Source organism: Mercenaria mercenaria, chromosome 10 (assembly GCF_021730395.1).
Source record: "Mercenaria mercenaria strain notata chromosome 10, MADL_Memer_1, whole genome shotgun sequence".
In the NCBI taxonomy this organism is placed as follows: Eukaryota; Metazoa; Mollusca; class Bivalvia; order Venerida; family Veneridae; genus Mercenaria; species Mercenaria mercenaria.
In genome coordinates, this window is record NC_069370.1 from 75,676,391 (window position 1) to 75,696,140 (window position 19,750).

General features: G+C 34.8%; 1 protein-coding gene across 1 annotated transcript in view; it reads left to right on the forward strand.

The window, feature by feature from the left end:
- LOC123561093 (protocadherin Fat 4-like) overlaps positions 1 to 19,750 on the forward strand; it is a 54,306-nt gene that overhangs the window by 29,884 nt on the left and 4,672 nt on the right. Inside the window, exons 5-23 of the mRNA XM_053516993.1 lie at positions 160 to 228; positions 776 to 937; positions 1,495 to 1,717; positions 3,118 to 3,242; positions 4,614 to 4,682; positions 5,318 to 5,479; positions 5,772 to 5,991; positions 6,411 to 6,535; positions 8,689 to 8,757; positions 9,793 to 9,960; positions 10,399 to 10,642; positions 11,250 to 11,380; positions 12,465 to 12,536; positions 12,962 to 13,120; positions 13,582 to 13,813; positions 14,132 to 14,265; positions 14,822 to 14,887; positions 15,516 to 15,677; positions 19,087 to 19,321. Coding sequence (XP_053372968.1) covers positions 160 to 228; positions 776 to 937; positions 1,495 to 1,717; positions 3,118 to 3,242; positions 4,614 to 4,682; positions 5,318 to 5,479; positions 5,772 to 5,991; positions 6,411 to 6,535; positions 8,689 to 8,757; positions 9,793 to 9,960; positions 10,399 to 10,642; positions 11,250 to 11,380; positions 12,465 to 12,536; positions 12,962 to 13,120; positions 13,582 to 13,813; positions 14,132 to 14,265; positions 14,822 to 14,887; positions 15,516 to 15,677; positions 19,087 to 19,321 — 2,827 coding nt within the window. The remainder of the gene's footprint in view (positions 1 to 159; positions 229 to 775; positions 938 to 1,494; positions 1,718 to 3,117; positions 3,243 to 4,613; positions 4,683 to 5,317; positions 5,480 to 5,771; positions 5,992 to 6,410; positions 6,536 to 8,688; positions 8,758 to 9,792; positions 9,961 to 10,398; positions 10,643 to 11,249; positions 11,381 to 12,464; positions 12,537 to 12,961; positions 13,121 to 13,581; positions 13,814 to 14,131; positions 14,266 to 14,821; positions 14,888 to 15,515; positions 15,678 to 19,086; positions 19,322 to 19,750) is intronic.

The following is a 19,750-nucleotide window of genomic DNA, read 5'->3' on the forward strand; positions in this document are numbered from 1 at the left end:
CATTCAGAGGTCATACCTCGTTCTATCATAAAGAAAGTTTCAGATATTTTGTGTTCTTATTATATATTTGTTGGCATTTATTTTCGTCCATCCTTAGTGAGAATTTTTAAATTTTAGACTGAGTTTCTACGTGGCAACTTCATCTGATTTTAATTTCAGGATCGGTTGTGTTCACCGTTACCTCAACTGATGAAGACACCGTTGGCACAGTAACTTATTCAATAACAAGTAGGCATTACTTTCTTATTCCTAATATCAAAAGTGCTTTAATCTGATATTTTGTAAATGCATTATATACGTGATATGTTTTGTTTCATTCACGAAACAACATGCGCACAGCATATAAAGATGAAACAGCTTCGAACAAGACTGAATAAGCAATTTGTTTAACTTATGAAATGTATTTATTCATTCAAATGGATCGAATCAAATATATAAATATTTAAAAAGATCCATGGGAGAATATAGGTGTTTCCATATTAGCCTCCCTTTCTTGTTAATTTTAGGCCGATGACTGAAATACAAAAAAAACCTTTATGTTAGTGTTCATAAAAATATAATATATTACATCGTTAAATAAAATTTGGAAATTTCTTTCTTTTAGTAACGAACAAAGTACAAATATGTAATATTTCACAAGTAGCGCAGGATTTGTTTCCTTCAGAAAAAGTTTGAAAACAGAAAAACGTGTGTTACTAAGAGCGTAATTGACACATATAAAGGAAGCATTGCATATAAATAAGATAAATCATGTGTGTCCTCTTTCTTTCTTCAGGTGGAAATGCTAACCAAGATTTCAGTATAAATGCCACAACAGGGGAGATCACTTTAAAAAATACACTTGATATCGATGCCACACCAGAATACGACATTGGCATCCAAGTAACAGATGGTGTTAACAGTGTAACCCAGACTATAACTTTCTATGTGAATAACGGTGAGTGCATTTTTTTCTTTTATAACAATGAGAATTCTGTTTACAAGAAACAACTTCAGGTACAACATTTAATAAAATACCAGTTATATTACCCTGCAGCCTTTTTAAGAAGGTAGGTTAGTAGGTAACTTTTTTTTCAGTCACACATGGCAGTACATACGCAATTATTTCATCAATATAAAATTTACTTACATTTAAAATGACAACCAGCCATATGATGGCTAAAGAGTTCACTATATAACGTAGCTGCATAATAAGAAAACGTGTTAAGACATTGTAAAAGAAATTCGTGATAGAGGAATAAAACAGTACGAAAACTATATCAAAACTGCATGCTTCAATATACACAATTTTTCATATACAAACATTTTCTATACCTATTCAAAAGATTTGCCGGATCTTGCAACAAAGCAGGATTTGATAAATTTTGCAGAACACATAATTCAATATTGCTCTAATTATCTCAGAATTAGGTAAAGTTACAAAAGGTGGGTAAATCTGTTCAGTTTGTTGATTAAAAAAAGAGTAGATTGTAACTGAATTTCTGTCATTTCCAGTTATCTGGCAAACACCACAAGACGGTCACACAGAAACACTTGCTGAAAATACATCGACAGATTCAAGTATAACAACACTGCAGGCGGACAATGCATTAATTTATTCGTTTACCCTGCTGGAACCAGCAGATGAAGATTCCAAATTCAGGATAGAGGGTGGTGCCCTGAAACTTAAAGAATCTCTAGATTATGAAACAACAAAATCATACACATTCACCTTAAAGTAAGTTGTTTTTCCTGTGTGAGAAATACAAGTAACATATTGTGTTTTTTCTAAATTATCAGGACACTTTTACTGAACCGTCGGCAGTGTCATAATTATTATACTTCGCATAAAGGAATTCGGTATTGATAAGGTTCGAACATGTAAGTATGATTGGTAATTTCTCTGAAAACAGCGATAATATTTATTTGGTTAAACTTATTGGTTTCTTTTATATAATTTCTTTCAAGTTTATCAATATTCTGAAAACTGAAGCACAGGTTCCTTAAAATACCTGTTTTATAATATCTTGTTTCATTTTGAGAGTTCCTTTGACGTCACACCGACACAATTATAGGTCATTAGGTAACTTTACAGCTTTGATGGTGGAGGAAGACCCCAGAAGCCCCTCCGTGCATTATTTTATCACGGGCGGGCTCCTGGGTAGAACCACCGATCTTCTGTAAGTCATCTGGACGGCTTTCTCACATGGAGAATTCAAAGCCCCGACTGAAGCTCGAACCCACACTGTTAGGATGCAAGTTATTCAAAGTCTGCGACATTAACAGGTCGGCCACGGAGGCTCCTTGTAATACTTTTATTCATTTTTAGAGTTCTTAAAGGGTCATAACGCCCTTATTTAAAATTAGGATGCCACAATGTTTGGTATGTACATAAACTCTGCGATTTACTGCCGTGTTACTACTATTTTGATAAAATGTTTTTCTGATATTTCATTCGTTTGAATAGTTGATTAACATAGTAGAAAGTGTTATTGAATCCATTGTTTTGATTATCTCTCTTCAAGGCTCTGACTTTATAGGTTAATATTAGGTTATTTAACATTGTTCTGTACAATACGGAGGTAAATTTTGACGAGTGTCCAGCTGAGAAAAAGCGGCTCGTCCAATATGGTTTTCCCAGCTGGGTACGAGCCCAAATATATCTCGTATTGTACAGGTCAGTGTTAAATAACTTTTTTTATTCTATATCTACTTTATTTTAGTTTAAATTAAAAATGATTCACTGAATATTGTATTTCTGCCTTCCTGATTTTAAGACGTAAAACCAAACTCTGTACATAGAGCGCCTACTTCACCCGATTAACATTCGGAACATTTCCACGCGGCTTAATCATATGTTTAACATGGGAGTTTTTTAACCGTACAAATACGGAAATAATACAGGATTTTTGTACGCACGTGCGTCCAGTAAGGTAATATAGTGTACGGTCACGTGTTGCAAATGAACGTTCACGATTGGATAGATAAAATAGATATAGAATAATGTGTAATATTGAAATTTATGTTTTTCACCATCTAATTTTGTATTTTCTCTATTTAGACATCTTTTTTTTTATATGTTTTAATATATAAATTAAAGCTTTATGGAACATTAAGTAATATTTTATTTCATTTCAGAGCTCTTTCGCCGTCGTCGCTGTCTGCTGTAATAACTTACACTGTCAATATAACAGATGTTAACGATGAACCTCCAGTATTTACAAGCGCTACAAGCATAGATTTAACAAAAGACACAGATATAGGTAAAGCTAGAGTAGGTTAAAACATCCGAAATAGATACTTCTATCCAATGTCATTCCACTTTTTTGTGCATGCTGCCGTATATGAAAGTTTGTTTTACCTCCCACCAGATTCTAGCCCTTTCATTGGTTGAGTAGTGTCACGTGGTTGCCTTCTATATTTCTATAGAGGGTCAGTGGGTGACCCTACATGAGAATTGCAGTTCAAAATGGCGAACATGTCTTCTATAATTCTTCTTTAATTATGTTCTAACGTTTCATTTTTAGGTTGACTATTCAATGAATGAGGGAGATATCCTACTTGCCCGGGAGAAGTAATCAAGTGGTCCATAAAACAAATCAATTATTGGGTTGGTTACTGACCCTCTTCGGAAATATGTAGGGTCAGTATGCGTTATAGAGAGTGAGGCGAAATCATACTGACCCTATATATTTCCGTAGAGGGTCAGTAACAAACCCAATGATTAATAATAAAAGAAGGGTGTTACGATCAAACGACCGTAATTAAAGCTAAAATATTTTTGTACTTTTACAAACAAAATGAATAACACAAGTTTTGAACTGCACTTTTGATCATGCCTATATAATACTCAATCTTTATGAAATAAAGCTTTTACTGCCCAAGTCATAAACAAACCTTCTATATTTGCCAAACATAAAAACCTGATCGCATTGATTCTTACTCAGAATGGCATAACATGTTTGCCCTACTGAGTATTTCACGACACTTTGGTTTCACTCTTGACTCGCAAAGGTGCCGACTTATGTCATTTCTTGAGAATGACGTATACGACACTACCGATCTAGGGGTAACAAATATGGCGTACCATTTGGGTCGAAAGTTTCCAGGTACCACAGGTGGTAATAAAGTTATACCTGCAGGTATAATTTTATTAGTACCTGTGGTACCTGGAAACTTTCGACCCAAATGCAGGTATAATTTTATTACTACCTGTGGTACCTGGAAACTTTCGACCCAAATGGTACGCCATAAACAAAGGTAGAGGGTATTAATACGTTAACAGCGATCTTGGGGTAACAACTGTAGGAAATATGTATACGGTACTAAAATATCTTAGGTTAAGTAAATTCTACCTAACTATAGGTAATAAAGGTAGGGAGTTTGTGTAGAATTCTCACCATCTAGGGGTAACAAAGGTAAGAGAGTAGTCGAGTAACAATATGACAGAATACAGTATGATCCGCCTCTTTTTTTTAAATCATCTTGGGGAACGTTGAGAGATACGAGGGATAATAAAGTTGTATGGGTGTCTTGGAACTACAGAGATGTAACATAATACTGCCACTCAAAAACTTGGCTATTGATTTACGTAGATAATCGATTAGGCCTACATGTTTTTCTTTTTATTTTAGACACAGTTGTTTACACTGCTGAGGTAACGGATCCAGATACAGTTGGTAGCTCTACCTTTTCTATAGCAGGTGAGTATTAAACATAAAACATAGATATATAAATTTCAACAGTAGTAAACTTTTCTAAAAGTTTACTTTTTCACTGCAAACGCTTTCAATGGTAAGCATATCTTGAAATATGTTAATTTTTATAGGTACTTAATTGTTTGGCAGCATCAACTGTGTGAAAATAAAAAAATGTTCCCATGGAAAAAAACTCTTTTTAACCATATATGATTTCACTGTTCCCATGGAAACCGTTCAGTTTTGGATGTGGCAACCATACATATAAAACTCCATCATATATTGGTCAGTTTTTGGTAATAAAATATTACATGCTACCAAAATGGTATTTAGGCACTGGCCTTTTGTAAGCAGGATTTTTATGTTAACGACTTAGTTTGCATATTTGTGCTAACATAATTTAAAAGTGAATAAGAAAAATGCATTTGAAAGTCTAAAACTTATAAAACGTTGATGAATACTTCACCCGGTCGACCGTCTGCTTTTAAGGATTTCCAAATAACTTTGCTTATAAAACAACGCTTGGAGCGCGGCCTTCGGTCTTTAAAATCACTTAGTTTTATGATGAATATGTTCGATTGACAACATCCAATGTTCTAATGTTACGAAATAAAAGATCTTCTGTTTAATTTATTATCTAGGCGGAAATACAAATGAAGATTTTAGTATTACCACAACAACTGGCGATTTGACTCTTGATAAGGCACTGGATCCTGATGTTACCCCAACGTACAGCCTGGTGATAGAAGTTACTGACGGTGTATTCACTGCCACCATGACGCTAAGTGTCACTGTGAACAGAAGTAGGCATTATATATACATGATATAGGAGTAGTGTTGAAGTATACACAAAAAATTACCGCCAGTATGATAATAATGAGAAAGAATGTGATTTTTTATCTACATTTCTACAGAAAAATTATAAAAATTGTTAAAATGATTTGATTGTAAGCTTGCAACTATTGTTTTATTGTAATACAACATAACGGGACAACCAAATTATTATGTTTCATCTTTAACACAAACATTTCTTTTTTTCTTTCTTTACTTTTTTTTCTTTATCACTATCGGTATTTATTCATATTTGTGTTTTAGTTGCATGGATAGAACCAGTGAAAGGAACGTCAGAAGAGCTGCCCGAGGACACAGCAGTCAACACAGTGATAAAGAATCTGACTGCAGAAACCGCAACATCTTATATCATCAGAGACCAAATTCCATATCCTAACCAGTTTGGTATAATTAATACAAACGAGCTGGTGCTTATGTCTGAACTGGACTATGAAAATACCACTTCACACATCATTTCATTAAGGTTAGTTAATTTTACGTTTACTGTTTATATACCGGCTCCTATATAGCACTATCGTTCGTTGTTACTAAAATATTGTCCAGTGTCATAAAGTGATGTTCCTTTTTAAAACAGTTGAAAATTCAAGCTCAGCTGGACTGTTTTTCTTCATCTTCAACAATCGCGTTTAGATTGAATGAAATATTTTGCCTTTATGTGCTATCAAGCGGGTTTTTAAAACGCTGTAAATATAAATTCTAGTCTGAAAGTTTACCATCCTTATAAAAGAAAAGGACCGTTATTGATTTATTCTAATTATTTATTATTTGTCTAGTAACAGATGAGGCAACTCAACAAGACAACTTAAGATATATGTTTAATTAGTAGTTGCTCATCACAACCTTAACGGTTTAGCTTCATTCATTTTGAATTTCATGTTGTAGAGCAATAGATGGATCAGGAAAGTCAGCGGATATCACTTATATTGTAAACGTTACTGATGTAAATGATCTGGAACCCGTGTTTGTGTCAGACACAAGTGAATTCATTCCGGAAAATACCCCAGTTGGTATGTAATATGCTTTGTCTGTCTTTATTACAAAAACGTTCAAACCAAGACAGCTGTCAATCAGGGTGAAATCGTTATTTACCTGTTGCCGACAAAACGTTTAAAAGTCAAAAACACATGTTAAATCAACAGCAAAGACATAGCTGATATGTGGCAAAATCAAAGTAATAAAATTTCCTATCATCAATTTTTGATATGTTGAAACTGGTACTTTGCTAAGATAATCTAGTCCAGTTTTTTGCGAGCCCGCTTGCGGTGACCTCGACTTAGTCGTCACTTTTGGCGGTTTGGTGTATGTGCGTGCGTGCGTCCGTCCGTCCGATTTTGTCCGGATCATAACTTTGACATGCATGGATCAATCTTGTTTACATTTAGCATGAATGTTAACCTCAATGATAAGGAGTGTCATGCGCAAACCCCATGTTCCTATCTAAAAGGTCAAGGTCACAATTGAAGGTCAAAGGTCAAATTGAAGTTTGTCCGGAGCGTTTGTTCTTAATGCATGATGGGACTATAATGTAACTTGGCATGAATGTTTACCATTATGAGACGGAGTGTCATGCGCAAGAACCAGGTCCCTATGTCTAAGGTCATGATCACACTTAGAGGTCAAAGGTCAGATACAAAAATGACTTTGTCCAGAGGTTTTATTTTTCATGCATAGAGGGATTTTGATGTAACTTGGCACACTGATTGTTCACCATCATGAGGCGGAGTGTTATGCGCAAGAACCTAGAATTACTTCCCTTTGTTGTTACTATAAATAGCTTATATTGTAACCTTTTTATTACTGGTCGTTTGGAAGAATCAAGACCACTTTTCAGTATTACAACATGCATGTTACATTTTATTTAGAGGCGTATTATGAGCTGTCACTACTGGTAAGGACTTTTGTGTGGACTAAGAGGGTTGTGTGCAACTCCCAGTCCTTTTGCCAGCTGGCGGGCCCGACATGTTGCCCGTTGACATCTTGTTTTAATAAAAGCATTTCGAAACCACGAATACAAAACCAAGCTTATTGTCATAATCGTGAAAGAAATAGGTTTGAGTCGATATTCTTCAAACTTGTCATAGATTCACTCATTTTATTTATGGATTGTTCATTTAAAGTTTTTTCCCAGGTTAGCTAATTATACTACAGTTTGCTAAGTTCATTATGCCCTCGCAAATTTATGCGGGGGCATATATAGTGTTGCCGCTCTCCGTATATCTGTGAGACTATATATCCGTGCGTCCCGAAATTTTGTGTGTCCGACTTCTCCCACACCGTTAGCCTTATTTGCGTCAAACTTTCACAGATGATCAAGCTAGATGTGCAGATGACCATAAACGAAGAAATTATTTCTGTGTCTAATTTAACCACAGTTATGGTACTTGGATAATTTTGCTTTATACAATATTGAGAACATTTTTGTTTGTACAGCTCCTCCCACATTTTTGGCCTAATTTGCTTCAAACTTTCACAGATGATCCAGGTAGATTCACAGATCAGTTTAACTTTAAGGAAAGATTTTGCTTTTTTTGACTATTTTACCGCAGTTATGGCCCTTTGATATTTTTGTTTTATAGAATACAGTGTGTCTTACTCCTCAAACACTGTTTAAAGAATATGCTTGAAAGCTTCACAGACGAAGGACCTTCATTTGAAGATGACCACAAATAATTGATTTTTTCTGTGGCTATTTGTTTCTAGGATTATGGCCCTTTCTTTTCACAAAATAAGGCATAGTAAAGAAATTTGGGTGTGTTCAGCTCCTTATACACATATTGAAATAATGGACTCAAAGTTGCTCTGATGGACAGCCTTATCTGAATATAAGTTGCTTCAAACTTTTAGTCGAACAGATGGCTTTGCTATTTAAAGGATGGCACAGTGTGTGGGGGTATCCGTGTCCAATGGACGCAGTTCTAGTTATTACTTTTAAAAGTTGTCATAGGTCCGCTCATTTTATCTATAATATTTTTCATTCTGCAGTATTATTCACTCGCGCATTTGATATATATGTGTGTTCATAGTTCTATATAAAAGGGCCCGCTAATTTTTCTTTAGTATGTTCATTCTACATTATATTTTGCAATATATTAAAGACACGAATAGGAGGTTAATTAAATTTTATTAACTTTATACGTAAGATCTGTATATTGTTTTCTAGGTACAACAATTCACACTGCCTCAGCAACCGATGGTGACACTGTTGGTACTGTCAGCTATTCCATAACAGGTGATGTATTTTCTAAATAATTCTCGTCTTATAGTCACTTATATTTGCATGTGTTGTTCAGATCACTGCACAAACATTTTGATTGTTTTTACGGTTCTAATCATGACTTTTCAAATGTCAGTATCGCATAGAAAGCTGCATTGTTATTCATTCTAGTTACAAACCGTTTTAAAAATGACTTTTCTGTACGTTCCATGCATAAAAAGTAGAGATAGGAATAGGCCAGTGAATGGACAAGTATAGAATTATTGGGCTTTTCATATTTTTTTCGATGGGTTGTAAAACAGAGTACTCGATGTTCACCTCTATAAAATAAAAAGTCCTTCCATACAACATCTAGATTTTACCCAAAAGTTTTTGTGTAAGCTTTCCGTGCAACTGACCAACTCACTGATAGTCAAACATGTATTAATGAGTCAGTCAGTGGAGAGGCACGGTCTCACTGCTTAGGGCAGGTGATTTCTTAAGACAAGTGGAAGTCGGAATAAAAATAAATTTTGGATGTTAGCTTATTTGCTCAAGCGGTTGCATAATACAGGTGACCACTAAAGCAGGTTCAACTGTATATAGACATACAGGCACATATTCAAGGAAACATTAATTTAATGCAAAATGTGAAAATACACTCTCGTATTTTTCTCTCTGATCTGCCTGTGTATGCGAACTAGGCGTAATGATGCTCATGTTTACAAATAATGATGTATTCCCACAATTTTATGTTGTCTCAAAATTTCTTAGCTTATTTTACATCGGAGTGGTTGATAATAGTTTAAAAGTCGAGTTTGGTTTGAGTAAACAAATTTAGTGTTTTTCCAGCGCTTTAGAGCCCAACGATATCTTGCCATTCTGATATACCAAAACTTGGATTGAAACAACCTCTCATCTTAAGAACGACAATACTTATCGCTCAAAAATGTTGACAGTTTAAACTGTTGGTGGTATTCTGCTAACTTGGTAGGTCTTCATAACTTCCAGAGCTTTAAAAATTAATTTATGCAACTTTTTTATTTTTATCTAGACATCATTTTATTACAGCCGGTAACGATGGTGTAACGTTTGGAATAGATAATAGCACCGGAGATATTACCTTGAACAAAGCGCTCAACCCAAATATTACTGACGACTTGACATACAACCTAATTATTCAAGCCACAGACTCTGTACACCCTGTTACACAATCTCTTGCAGTCACCGTTAAATCAGGTAAGATTGTACAGGATTAAGATGCGGAGAGTTCAGCGACTTTTTTTATATAAAGTTGTATATATTTTTACAGATTGACCGTACTGCCACGTCATTTTGACGTCGATGCGACGTTAAACCCAACAAAATACATCATTTTCTAACGGCGTGTTCCATTGAAAAGATGTACTGGTAGGATTCATTCCGAGTTTCAGTATAAAATGATAAGTACAAAAATAAGTATAAAAAGTACTTGTTATTGTATTTTATTAAGCACCAATCCATCTACATTACAGTTTTCATATTGATAGCTTTACAGTTAACGTTTTCGCCAAGACTTCACAGCATATATATTATGTCCATTGCTTTCCTATTTGACACATAAATATATTTCAGCATGACTATTGCTTGACAGTTTTGCAGTGATAGTAGGTTTATAGACAACTGTTTCGTTTCCAGTACCTGCTTTAGTCCTTCCGGCCAATGGTACTACTACCATTACCGAGAACGTCGATACATCAGGACCACTTGTTGTGCTGACCTTGGTTTCAACAGATCTGGATAACGATCCTGCACCAACATACAGTATAGATACCCAAAGCCATCCTGGTACCTTTTCTATTAGTAGTGACGACAACACAAAGCTCATCACTACAGCTTCGTTTGACCGGGAACAAGTATCAGAGTATAATGTCACCATAAGGTCAGTAATATAGTATGTTTATCAGTTTTCTTATACTTTATGCATTTAGTTTGGGTGGTCTGACTAAGCTTCTTCGCCTGATTGTGTCCATATATAATATAATTCTTATAGCAGGATTATCTAGGACCATCGTGTATTTCCGATAGAAGACGTATCTGGCCCGAGTATATAATCCAAATTATAAGGCCATTGTAAATTTATATCGTGTATTTTACTATTATTTCTCGGTTATCTTTACTACTTTTCAAGTATGTTTCAGTAGCCGATTGCCAAGAGATTATAAGTCAGTTTTTTTTATTTATTATCTTGTTCCTAGAAACTGCATTGTTTTGTTTTATACTCAAACCTTGCTGTTGAACTAAATCTCTTTGTCAGATCGATAGTAATGAGAAATATTTCAAAATGTTGATCGATTAAAAGGAAACAATAAAACATAAATACTTCATATGCTTCAAATCGACTGGCCGTAAAGATATTAATATACAAATAGGAATATTCTGTAAGGTTTTTAAGTTTGAACAACTGGTATCAAGCTTAGAAGTGACACTATAACTTTTCCTAAACGTTAGTATCTTTATATAGGGACACTCATTTATTGTATGCACAGGGTAACAGATTCGTCAGAATTTGATTTATCGTCTGCTGCAACATTGACAGTGACTATCGAAGATCAGAATGACGTAGCGCCAACATTCACATCAAACGCAACGCTTGATTTGGCAGATGACACACCAACAGGTTTGTTTTTTATCTCTCTGAAATGTTGCTCTCTTGTTATATTTATTCTTGTTCATTTGAATTATTGATGAAGCTTCCTAGTTATGTCGTTCTTGTAGATGTTGTTTAGATAATTCAGTTAGAAAATTCACCAGATGTCATTATATATATTTTGGTATTATACAAAAGTTATACAGTTTGACGTTGACGTCGTTTCAAGGTCTGTAATAGGCAAAGAAAGAATTTCTATGTTCCAACAGAAAAAGCTAACACGATAAAAAGAATATTATAAAAGTGATAAAAAGAGCATTACATTTGCGTTTTTCCACATTTAATTTATTAAACTACTTCAATACAAAACGATAAAAGTATCCTGCTATATTATCTTGATACTCGCTTAATAGCCTCCATTTACTATGGTATTATTTAGATCTGGTGCTGGATTAGCATATATCTAAGAAATATGATGTCTTTCCATTACCGTTTCGTTTCCATTCATACTTGTCATTGGTAGAAATTTATCAAACTGTCAGTATTCACCTTGTTTGGCATTGACACAGTTTGACAGATGTTTATACGAGGAAAAGAAATTCTAATTTGTCTAGAGCAGTATGAGGTGATTGAATTGTTGAATAAGGACTGTTGCTGTACAAAGGTTATTTACTTAATAAAATGTACTGTAAAATGTAAAAGAAAACATTTACCTTTATGGAGGGGAGTTTGCTCTTCAGTGGTTTATAATTATAGTTTTACTGTATGTATGTATGTATGTATGTATGTATGTGTTTGAGTTGTGACAGGGGTTTTACTGTTTTACTGTATGTCTATGATTGTGCTAAAGCAAAATGATTGAAACAAAGTTTTTTTCTGTATGTCTGTAATTGTACAAATCATGTGTATGTATGTTTTTGTATAAAAAAGTTTAGATATCTTACACGTATGTGTCTGCACAAAAGTATAACACGTTGAGACTGGCGTTTTACTGTTTGTATGTGTTTGTATCAAAGCAAAAAAAAAGTTTAAATATAGGTTTTACTGTATATATGTTCTTGTACCAAGGTCATTTGAATTTATCTGAATTATGATATACATTTTTATGTTTCAGGTACATTAACCTTACACACAGTCACGACGGACGATCCCGACATTACTGGGGCCGTTACATACACAATCACAGGTACATGTATACAAATATTACCATAGGAACATACAATTTTTCTAAGACACATATAACTTCGTGTACAAATTACGCAAATGCCGAAAGTACTATGGTCAACCAAGTAAGTTTCTTTGCATAACATTCAAAGTCCTTTACGTATGTTAAAAGTTTAATGTAAAATACAAAATAATTCTATACACATGTTTTATGATTTATGCATTAAAATAAATAAAAATTAATGATAAATGCATATACAGTTATTTAGCCAGACGCAGTGTTAAAAGTTTACTTGCAGCATTTAGATCAAAATTTTAGCTCGAGATTAGCCGGACAAATATACGCTTCTGAACCGGTTTGCTTGTTTGCGTTTTACATTTCCAAACGAATTTCGTATAGATTATTTTTCAGTAACTGTAAATAAAAGTATTTTTGTTTTGTTTCAGCTGGGGACATCAACGACGATTTTACGATGAATCCGAATGGTAGCCTCACACTGAACAGCGCCTTAAATGCATCTATAACATCGACATACACTCTGACAGTTCTTGCCAATGATACTCTGAATGTAACACCGTTTAATCTTACTGTAAATGTGGTATCAGGTAATGCAACTTATGAAACTTTCATATTTTTCTGTGACATATTATTAAAGCAGTTCTAGAGACAAAAATTCTGATTAATGAAAACAGAGGTACAGTGTTTTCTAAATTGACTTCTGTACTTACGGCGCCATTCGTCTGATCGTTTGAGACGTTTCCATTCGTGAATTTGCCTCGCTAAAAACTATACGCTTTGTGTAAATGCATTTCATTGTAAAAAGTACAATTCTATTGGCTTAAATGGGGCGCTCGCCATTGAACATCTGCAGAATCTTGTGGAGAAATTTTCTGTACTCTTTTTCTGTTTTTAGCCGTAATTTTCCTTTTCTAATTCAAACAATTTGTGTTTTACTTTGAAAATAACTCCGTCTATTACAGTTATATTGTGAATAAGTCTTGTGTAAGTTTATTTTGGTTGTAACCTAACTTTCTAAATAACTAGTTGATATTTTATCTATATCTAGAACCACAGTTAGATATTCCTGCGTCCGGTGTCGCAATAGAAGAAGGCAGTTATACGTCAAGTATGGTCTGGACTTTGAGTTCTACAGATGAGGATGGTGACACAAATCCCACTTATGCAATACTAGACCAGAGCGTGAATGGTACTTTCGAGATAAATGGCGACAACACGCAGCTGATAACATCGGCAAAGTTTGACTTCGAAGAATTAACAAGTTACACAGTAACGCTGCAGTAAGTAGTGATGTTTGTTTTTTTTGTTGTTTTTTTCACAGCTTCTATCCATGTTTTTTTCTCTTTGACACATATGTATATGGTTAGTTTTTCTCAGCGTGATACGAAATATTTTGTAATTTTCTTCCAACTTTTGTAGACTAACATGTCTTTTCATTTTGTTATTTGACAATACGTTTTTTCTTACTCACTTATCTACATATTAATTTTCTTAGCGTGGTACTAGATGGTATTTCTTTCTATTTAGTTTTATTTTTCCTTTATTTTCACCTATTAACAGGACAGTTGTTGTCAGTTTTCCCTTCTTATTATTTACAGAGTAACAGACTCATCCTCCCTCCAGCGCTCCTCTACAGCAATACTTACTGTAAACATTACGGACGTTAATGATGAACCACCAGCGTTCAATCCAGCATCTGTGGACTTAGAACTGAGAGAAGACACCCCGATTGGTTTGTCTTGATTTCTGCACATTTACATAATGCTTTTACGCGTAGTAACTTGATAATAAATTGATTAAATATAATAATTATGTAATTAAGCCATTTTTGTAAACCGCTCTTTTATCGGCCATGCAAACAACGTAACATAACAATAGCTGCCATGTAAATGTTAATTCAACCACATTCTAATACCTCCCTTGTGTTGATGTTCAAAAGCTTTGTACAAAAGGAATCTTAGAAATACATTTATATCTTCTATATAACTGTTTTTTGTTTCGAGCATTTTTGGATCAAAATGCTGTTTTCGCGAATGCGGTTCCTAGACCTTATTGAATAATAATTTATAAATTTAGTAGTGTGTGGCTCTATGGCTGCCTACCTTTAAGTTTCATATTTTTAGAAGTATGTCCTCTAGCTGTTATATAATTTTAAAAAATGCAACTCCACTAGAAATAAAATCAACCATGATATTACAAAAATAAAATCTTATATTTGTACTCTGTCACAAAAAAAAATACGGTTATCTTTTTTCATATTAAGACTTGTATTTATCGTTTGATTGCAGGTTTGGTGGACTACATTGCAGCATCACTCGATCCTGATTCAGTATCTGCAGATTATTCAATCATAGGTAACATAAACTTCCGCATCATTCTTTCTTACTTGATGTTGCGGACTGCTTTTACCCAAATTTTATTATTGAAAAAATGTACAATTACAGAACGGCATCTATGGAAACATAAAATAAACAGGTTTGTGTGTATAAAGAATATTGCGTATTATGTTAAAAGTAGAACACAATGTATAACTGGTCATAGTAAAATTGTACTACTATTTAAAGACTATTACTAGACAGCTATGACATTAGATTCGTGTACGCCGTTAATGTTTTTATATTTAGCCACGTTATATACGTTTTGAAATAAAACGATATTCTATATTTCAAATTTAGTTCAATCATGAAATATCTTTGTGAAAAATACTCATATTTTAGCATATCTGAAACATTGACCTTCCCATTAAAGTTAGTTACAGTTAAAACGCAATCACCTGCATTATAGAAGTGAAGTCTAGGTTGCAGGATGTACGAACACTGGTTAGTCTACATTAATGAAAAACTGCTTAAAATGGCATTAACCAATTCAAATAAAAATATAAGTGGTTCAGGGCTGTGTTTTAAAGACAGTAATTAAACGTCAAACACTTTCAGATCCAATTCAATTACAAACAAATGTACAGTGCAAAACATTTTGTTGCAGGTGGAAATACAAATGATGTATTCAGTATTGATGCCGTTTCTGGCAACCTATCACTTGCAAAACTGCTGAATTCCTTCGATGATTTGAGTTACCTCCTCATTGTTCAAGCAAACGACAGTGTAAATGTTGGAACACAAAGTGTGAACGTTACTGTTGTAACAGGTAAGACGTCTAAATATTCAAGCAAACGATATTTCAACACAGTGTTAAAGCCATTAATGTATTTTATTTTAAATGCGAACGCCATGTATGGCACCTTTAATGTGGAAACAGACTGTGAACGTCATTGATGTATGTCACATTAAATGTGGCAACACAGACTGTGAACGCCATTGATGTATGTCAACCTAAATGTGGAAACACAGATTGTGAACGTCAATGATGTATTTCACCTTAAATGTGGCAACCAAACTGTGAACGCCATTAATGTATGTCACCTTAAATGTAGCAACACAGACTGTGAACGTCATTGATGTATGTCACCTTAAATGTGGCAACAGACTGTGAACATCATTGATGTATGCCACGTTAAATGTAGCAGCACAGACTGTGAACGTCATTGATGTATGTCACTTTAAATGTGGCAACACAGACTGTGAACGTCATTTGTATATGTCATCTTTAGTGTGGCATCACAGTCTGAGAACATCATTGATGTATGTTACCTTTAATGTGGCAACAGACTGAACGTCATTGATGTATGTCACCTTAAATGTGGCAACACAGGCTGTGAACGTCATTGATGTATATCACCTAAAATGTGGCAACACAATGTGCGAACGCTATTCATGTATGTCACCTTAAATGTGGCAACACGGACTGTGAACGTCATTTATGTATGTTACTTTGAATGTGAAAACACAGACTGTGAACGCCAATAATGTATGGCACCATAAATGTGGCAGTGCAGACTGTGAACTTATTGATGTATGTTACTATAAATGTGGCAACACAGACTGTGAACGCCATTGATGTATGTCACCTTATAAGTGGCAACACAGACTGTGAACGTCATTGATGTTCGTTATTCTAAATGCGGCAACACAGACTGTGAACGTGATTCATGTATGTTACTTTAAATGTTGCAACACAGACTGTGAACGTCATTGGTTTATGTTACTTTAAATGTGGCAACACAGACGACTGTAAACGCCATTAATGCATGTCGCCTTTAATGTGGCAACACAGACTGAACGCCATTGATATATGTTACTTTTAATGCGGGAACACAGATTGTGAACGCCATTGATGTTTGTTAATTCATTCGTGGCAACACAGATTGTGAACGTCATTGATGTATGTTGCTTTAAATATGGCTACACAGACTGTGAACGCCATTGATGTATGTCATCTCTTATGTGGCAACACAGACTGTGAACGTCATTGATGTATGTTACTTTAAATGTTGCAACACAGACTGTGAACGTCATTGATGTATGTTGCTTCAAATGTGGCAACACAGACTGTGAATGCCATTGATGTGTGTCGCTTTAAATGTGGCAACACAGACTGTGAACGTCTTTGATATGTGTCACTTTAATTGCAGCAGCTCCGCGTGTGAACGCCATTGATGTGTGTCGCTTTAAATGCGGCAACACAGCGTGTGAACGCCTTTAATGTGTGTGACTTTAAATGCTGCAATACAACGTGTGAACATCATTGATGTGTGTCGCTTTAAATGCGGCAACACAAAGTGTTAACGTCATTGATGTATGTTGCCTTAAATGTGGCAACACAAACTGTGAACGTCATTGATTAATGTTACATTAAATGTGGCAACACAGACTGTGAACGTGATTGTTGTATGTTACTTCAAATGTGGTAACACAGACTGTGAACGTCATTGATGTGTTTCGCTTTAAAGGTGACATCACAGACTGTGAACGTGATTGATGTATGTTACTTTAAATATGGCATTACAGCATGTGAACGTCTTTGATGTGTGTGACTTTAAATGCTGCAATACAGCGTGTGAACGTCATTGATGTGTGTCGCTTTAAATGCAGCAACACAAAGCCTAAACGTCATTGATGTATGTAACCTTTAATGTGGTAACACAGACTGTGAATGGCATTGATGTGTGTCCCTTTCAATGTGGCAACACAAAGTATGAACGTCATTGATGTATATTTCGTTAAATGTGGCAACACAGTCTGTGAACGTCATTTATGTGTGCTACTTCAGATGTGGTAACACATACTGTGAACGCCCTTGATGTGTGTCGCTTTAAAGGTGACAACACAGAACGTCATTGATGTATGTTACTTTAAATGTGGCAACACAGCGTGTGAACGTCTTTGATGTGTGTGACTTTAAATGCTGCAATTCAGCGTGTGAACGTCATTGATGTGTGTCGCTATAAATGCGGCAACACAAAGTGTGAACGTCATTGATGTATGTTACCTTAAATGTGGCAACACAGACTGTGAACGTCATTGATGTATGTTACTTCAAATGTGGTAACACAAACTGTGAAGGTCTTTGATGTGTGTGACTTTAAATGCTGCAATACAACGTGTAAATGTCATTGATGTGTGTCGCTTTAAATGCGGCAACACAAAGTCCGAACGTCATTGATGTATGTTACCTTAAATGTAGCAACGCAGACTGTGAATGTATCGGTGTATGTTACTTCAAATGTGGTAACACAGACTGTAAACGCCATTGATTTGTGTCGCTTTAAATGTTCCAACACAGACTGTGAACGTCATTGATGTATGTTGCTTCAAATGTGGCAATACAGACTGTGAACGCCATTGATGTGTGTTGCTTTAAATATGGCAACACAGCGTGTGAACGTCTTTGATGTATGTCGCTTTAAATGCGGCAACACATCATGTGAACGCCATTGACGTGTGTCGCTCTAAATGCGGCAACACAGCGTGTGAACCTCATTGGTGTGTGTCGCTTTAAATGCAGCAATACAACGTGTGAACATAATTGATTCGTGTCTTTTTACAGGCGGCAACACAAAATGTGAACGTCATTGATTTGTGTCGCTTTAAATGCGGCAACACAAAGTGTGAACGTCATTGGTGTGTGTTACTTTAAATGTGGCAACACAGACTGAGAACGCCATTGATGTATGTTACTTTAAATGTTGCAACACAAAGTGTGAACATCATTGATGTATGTCACATTTAATGTGGTAACACAGACTGTGAACGTTATTGGTGTGTGTCGCTTTAAATGTGGCAACACAGCGTGTGAACGTCATTGAAGTATGTCACCTTTAATATGGCAACACAGACTTTGAACGCCATTGATGTGTGTTGCTTTAAATGCGGCAACACAAAGTGTAAACGTCATTAATGTGTGTAGATTTAACACAAAGTGGGAACCTTTATGATGCATGTTACCTTAAATGTAGCAACACAGAGTGTGGGCGTTGTTGATACAGGTAAAAAAGGTATAGGAATTGAGTGCTTCATTAGTGGTATTTTTAAAAAACAAACAATTCATCTCTCCCTTCAATTATTAAATATTCGAATAGATATACAAGCTAAATGAGGTTCCAATTTGCATTATTCTTTCAATTCTATATTATCATTTATTATATCTATTATTTTAGCACCAGTCTTTAAGTTCCCTGAAAATGTAGAAATTGCCGAGAACACGAATACTTCCGGAGGGTATGAAGTATTAGCACTGAACTCAACGGACCGTGACGGTGACCAAAATCCACAATATGAAATTGTATCACAGAGCGATCCGGGTACATTTGAGCTGAACGCCGATAACACAACTCTTGTTACAACTGCGGAATTCGATTACGAAGTCAGTACCGGTTACAATGTTACTTTGCGGTTAGTATTTATCTATACAATATATGTAATGTATGTAATATTTACAAAATCCATACACAATGACCTATGTTATATATAGATGACATAAATAGCAAATTAGATATTCTTGTTGTATCAAATCATTTTCTTCTGTCTTCGTGTAGTGTTGATATTTTAGTATAATTTTATAATTTAGTAAAAAGCTCCCTCCTTTCTTTTATTAGCCACATTTAGCGCTGTTTTTTTTTCATGCCGTTATTGCTGAATACAAATATAACTATATGCATAGATTATAACCACGTTTGAACTAAAGATATACCGTGCAACAAAGAAATACAACAAACAACGAATATAAAACGGTCATTTGAAAACATATATATAATTATTCTGTTCAAAATGTAGACTAGAATAATTAAATTCAAATTACTTATACAGGTTTATGAAATCTGT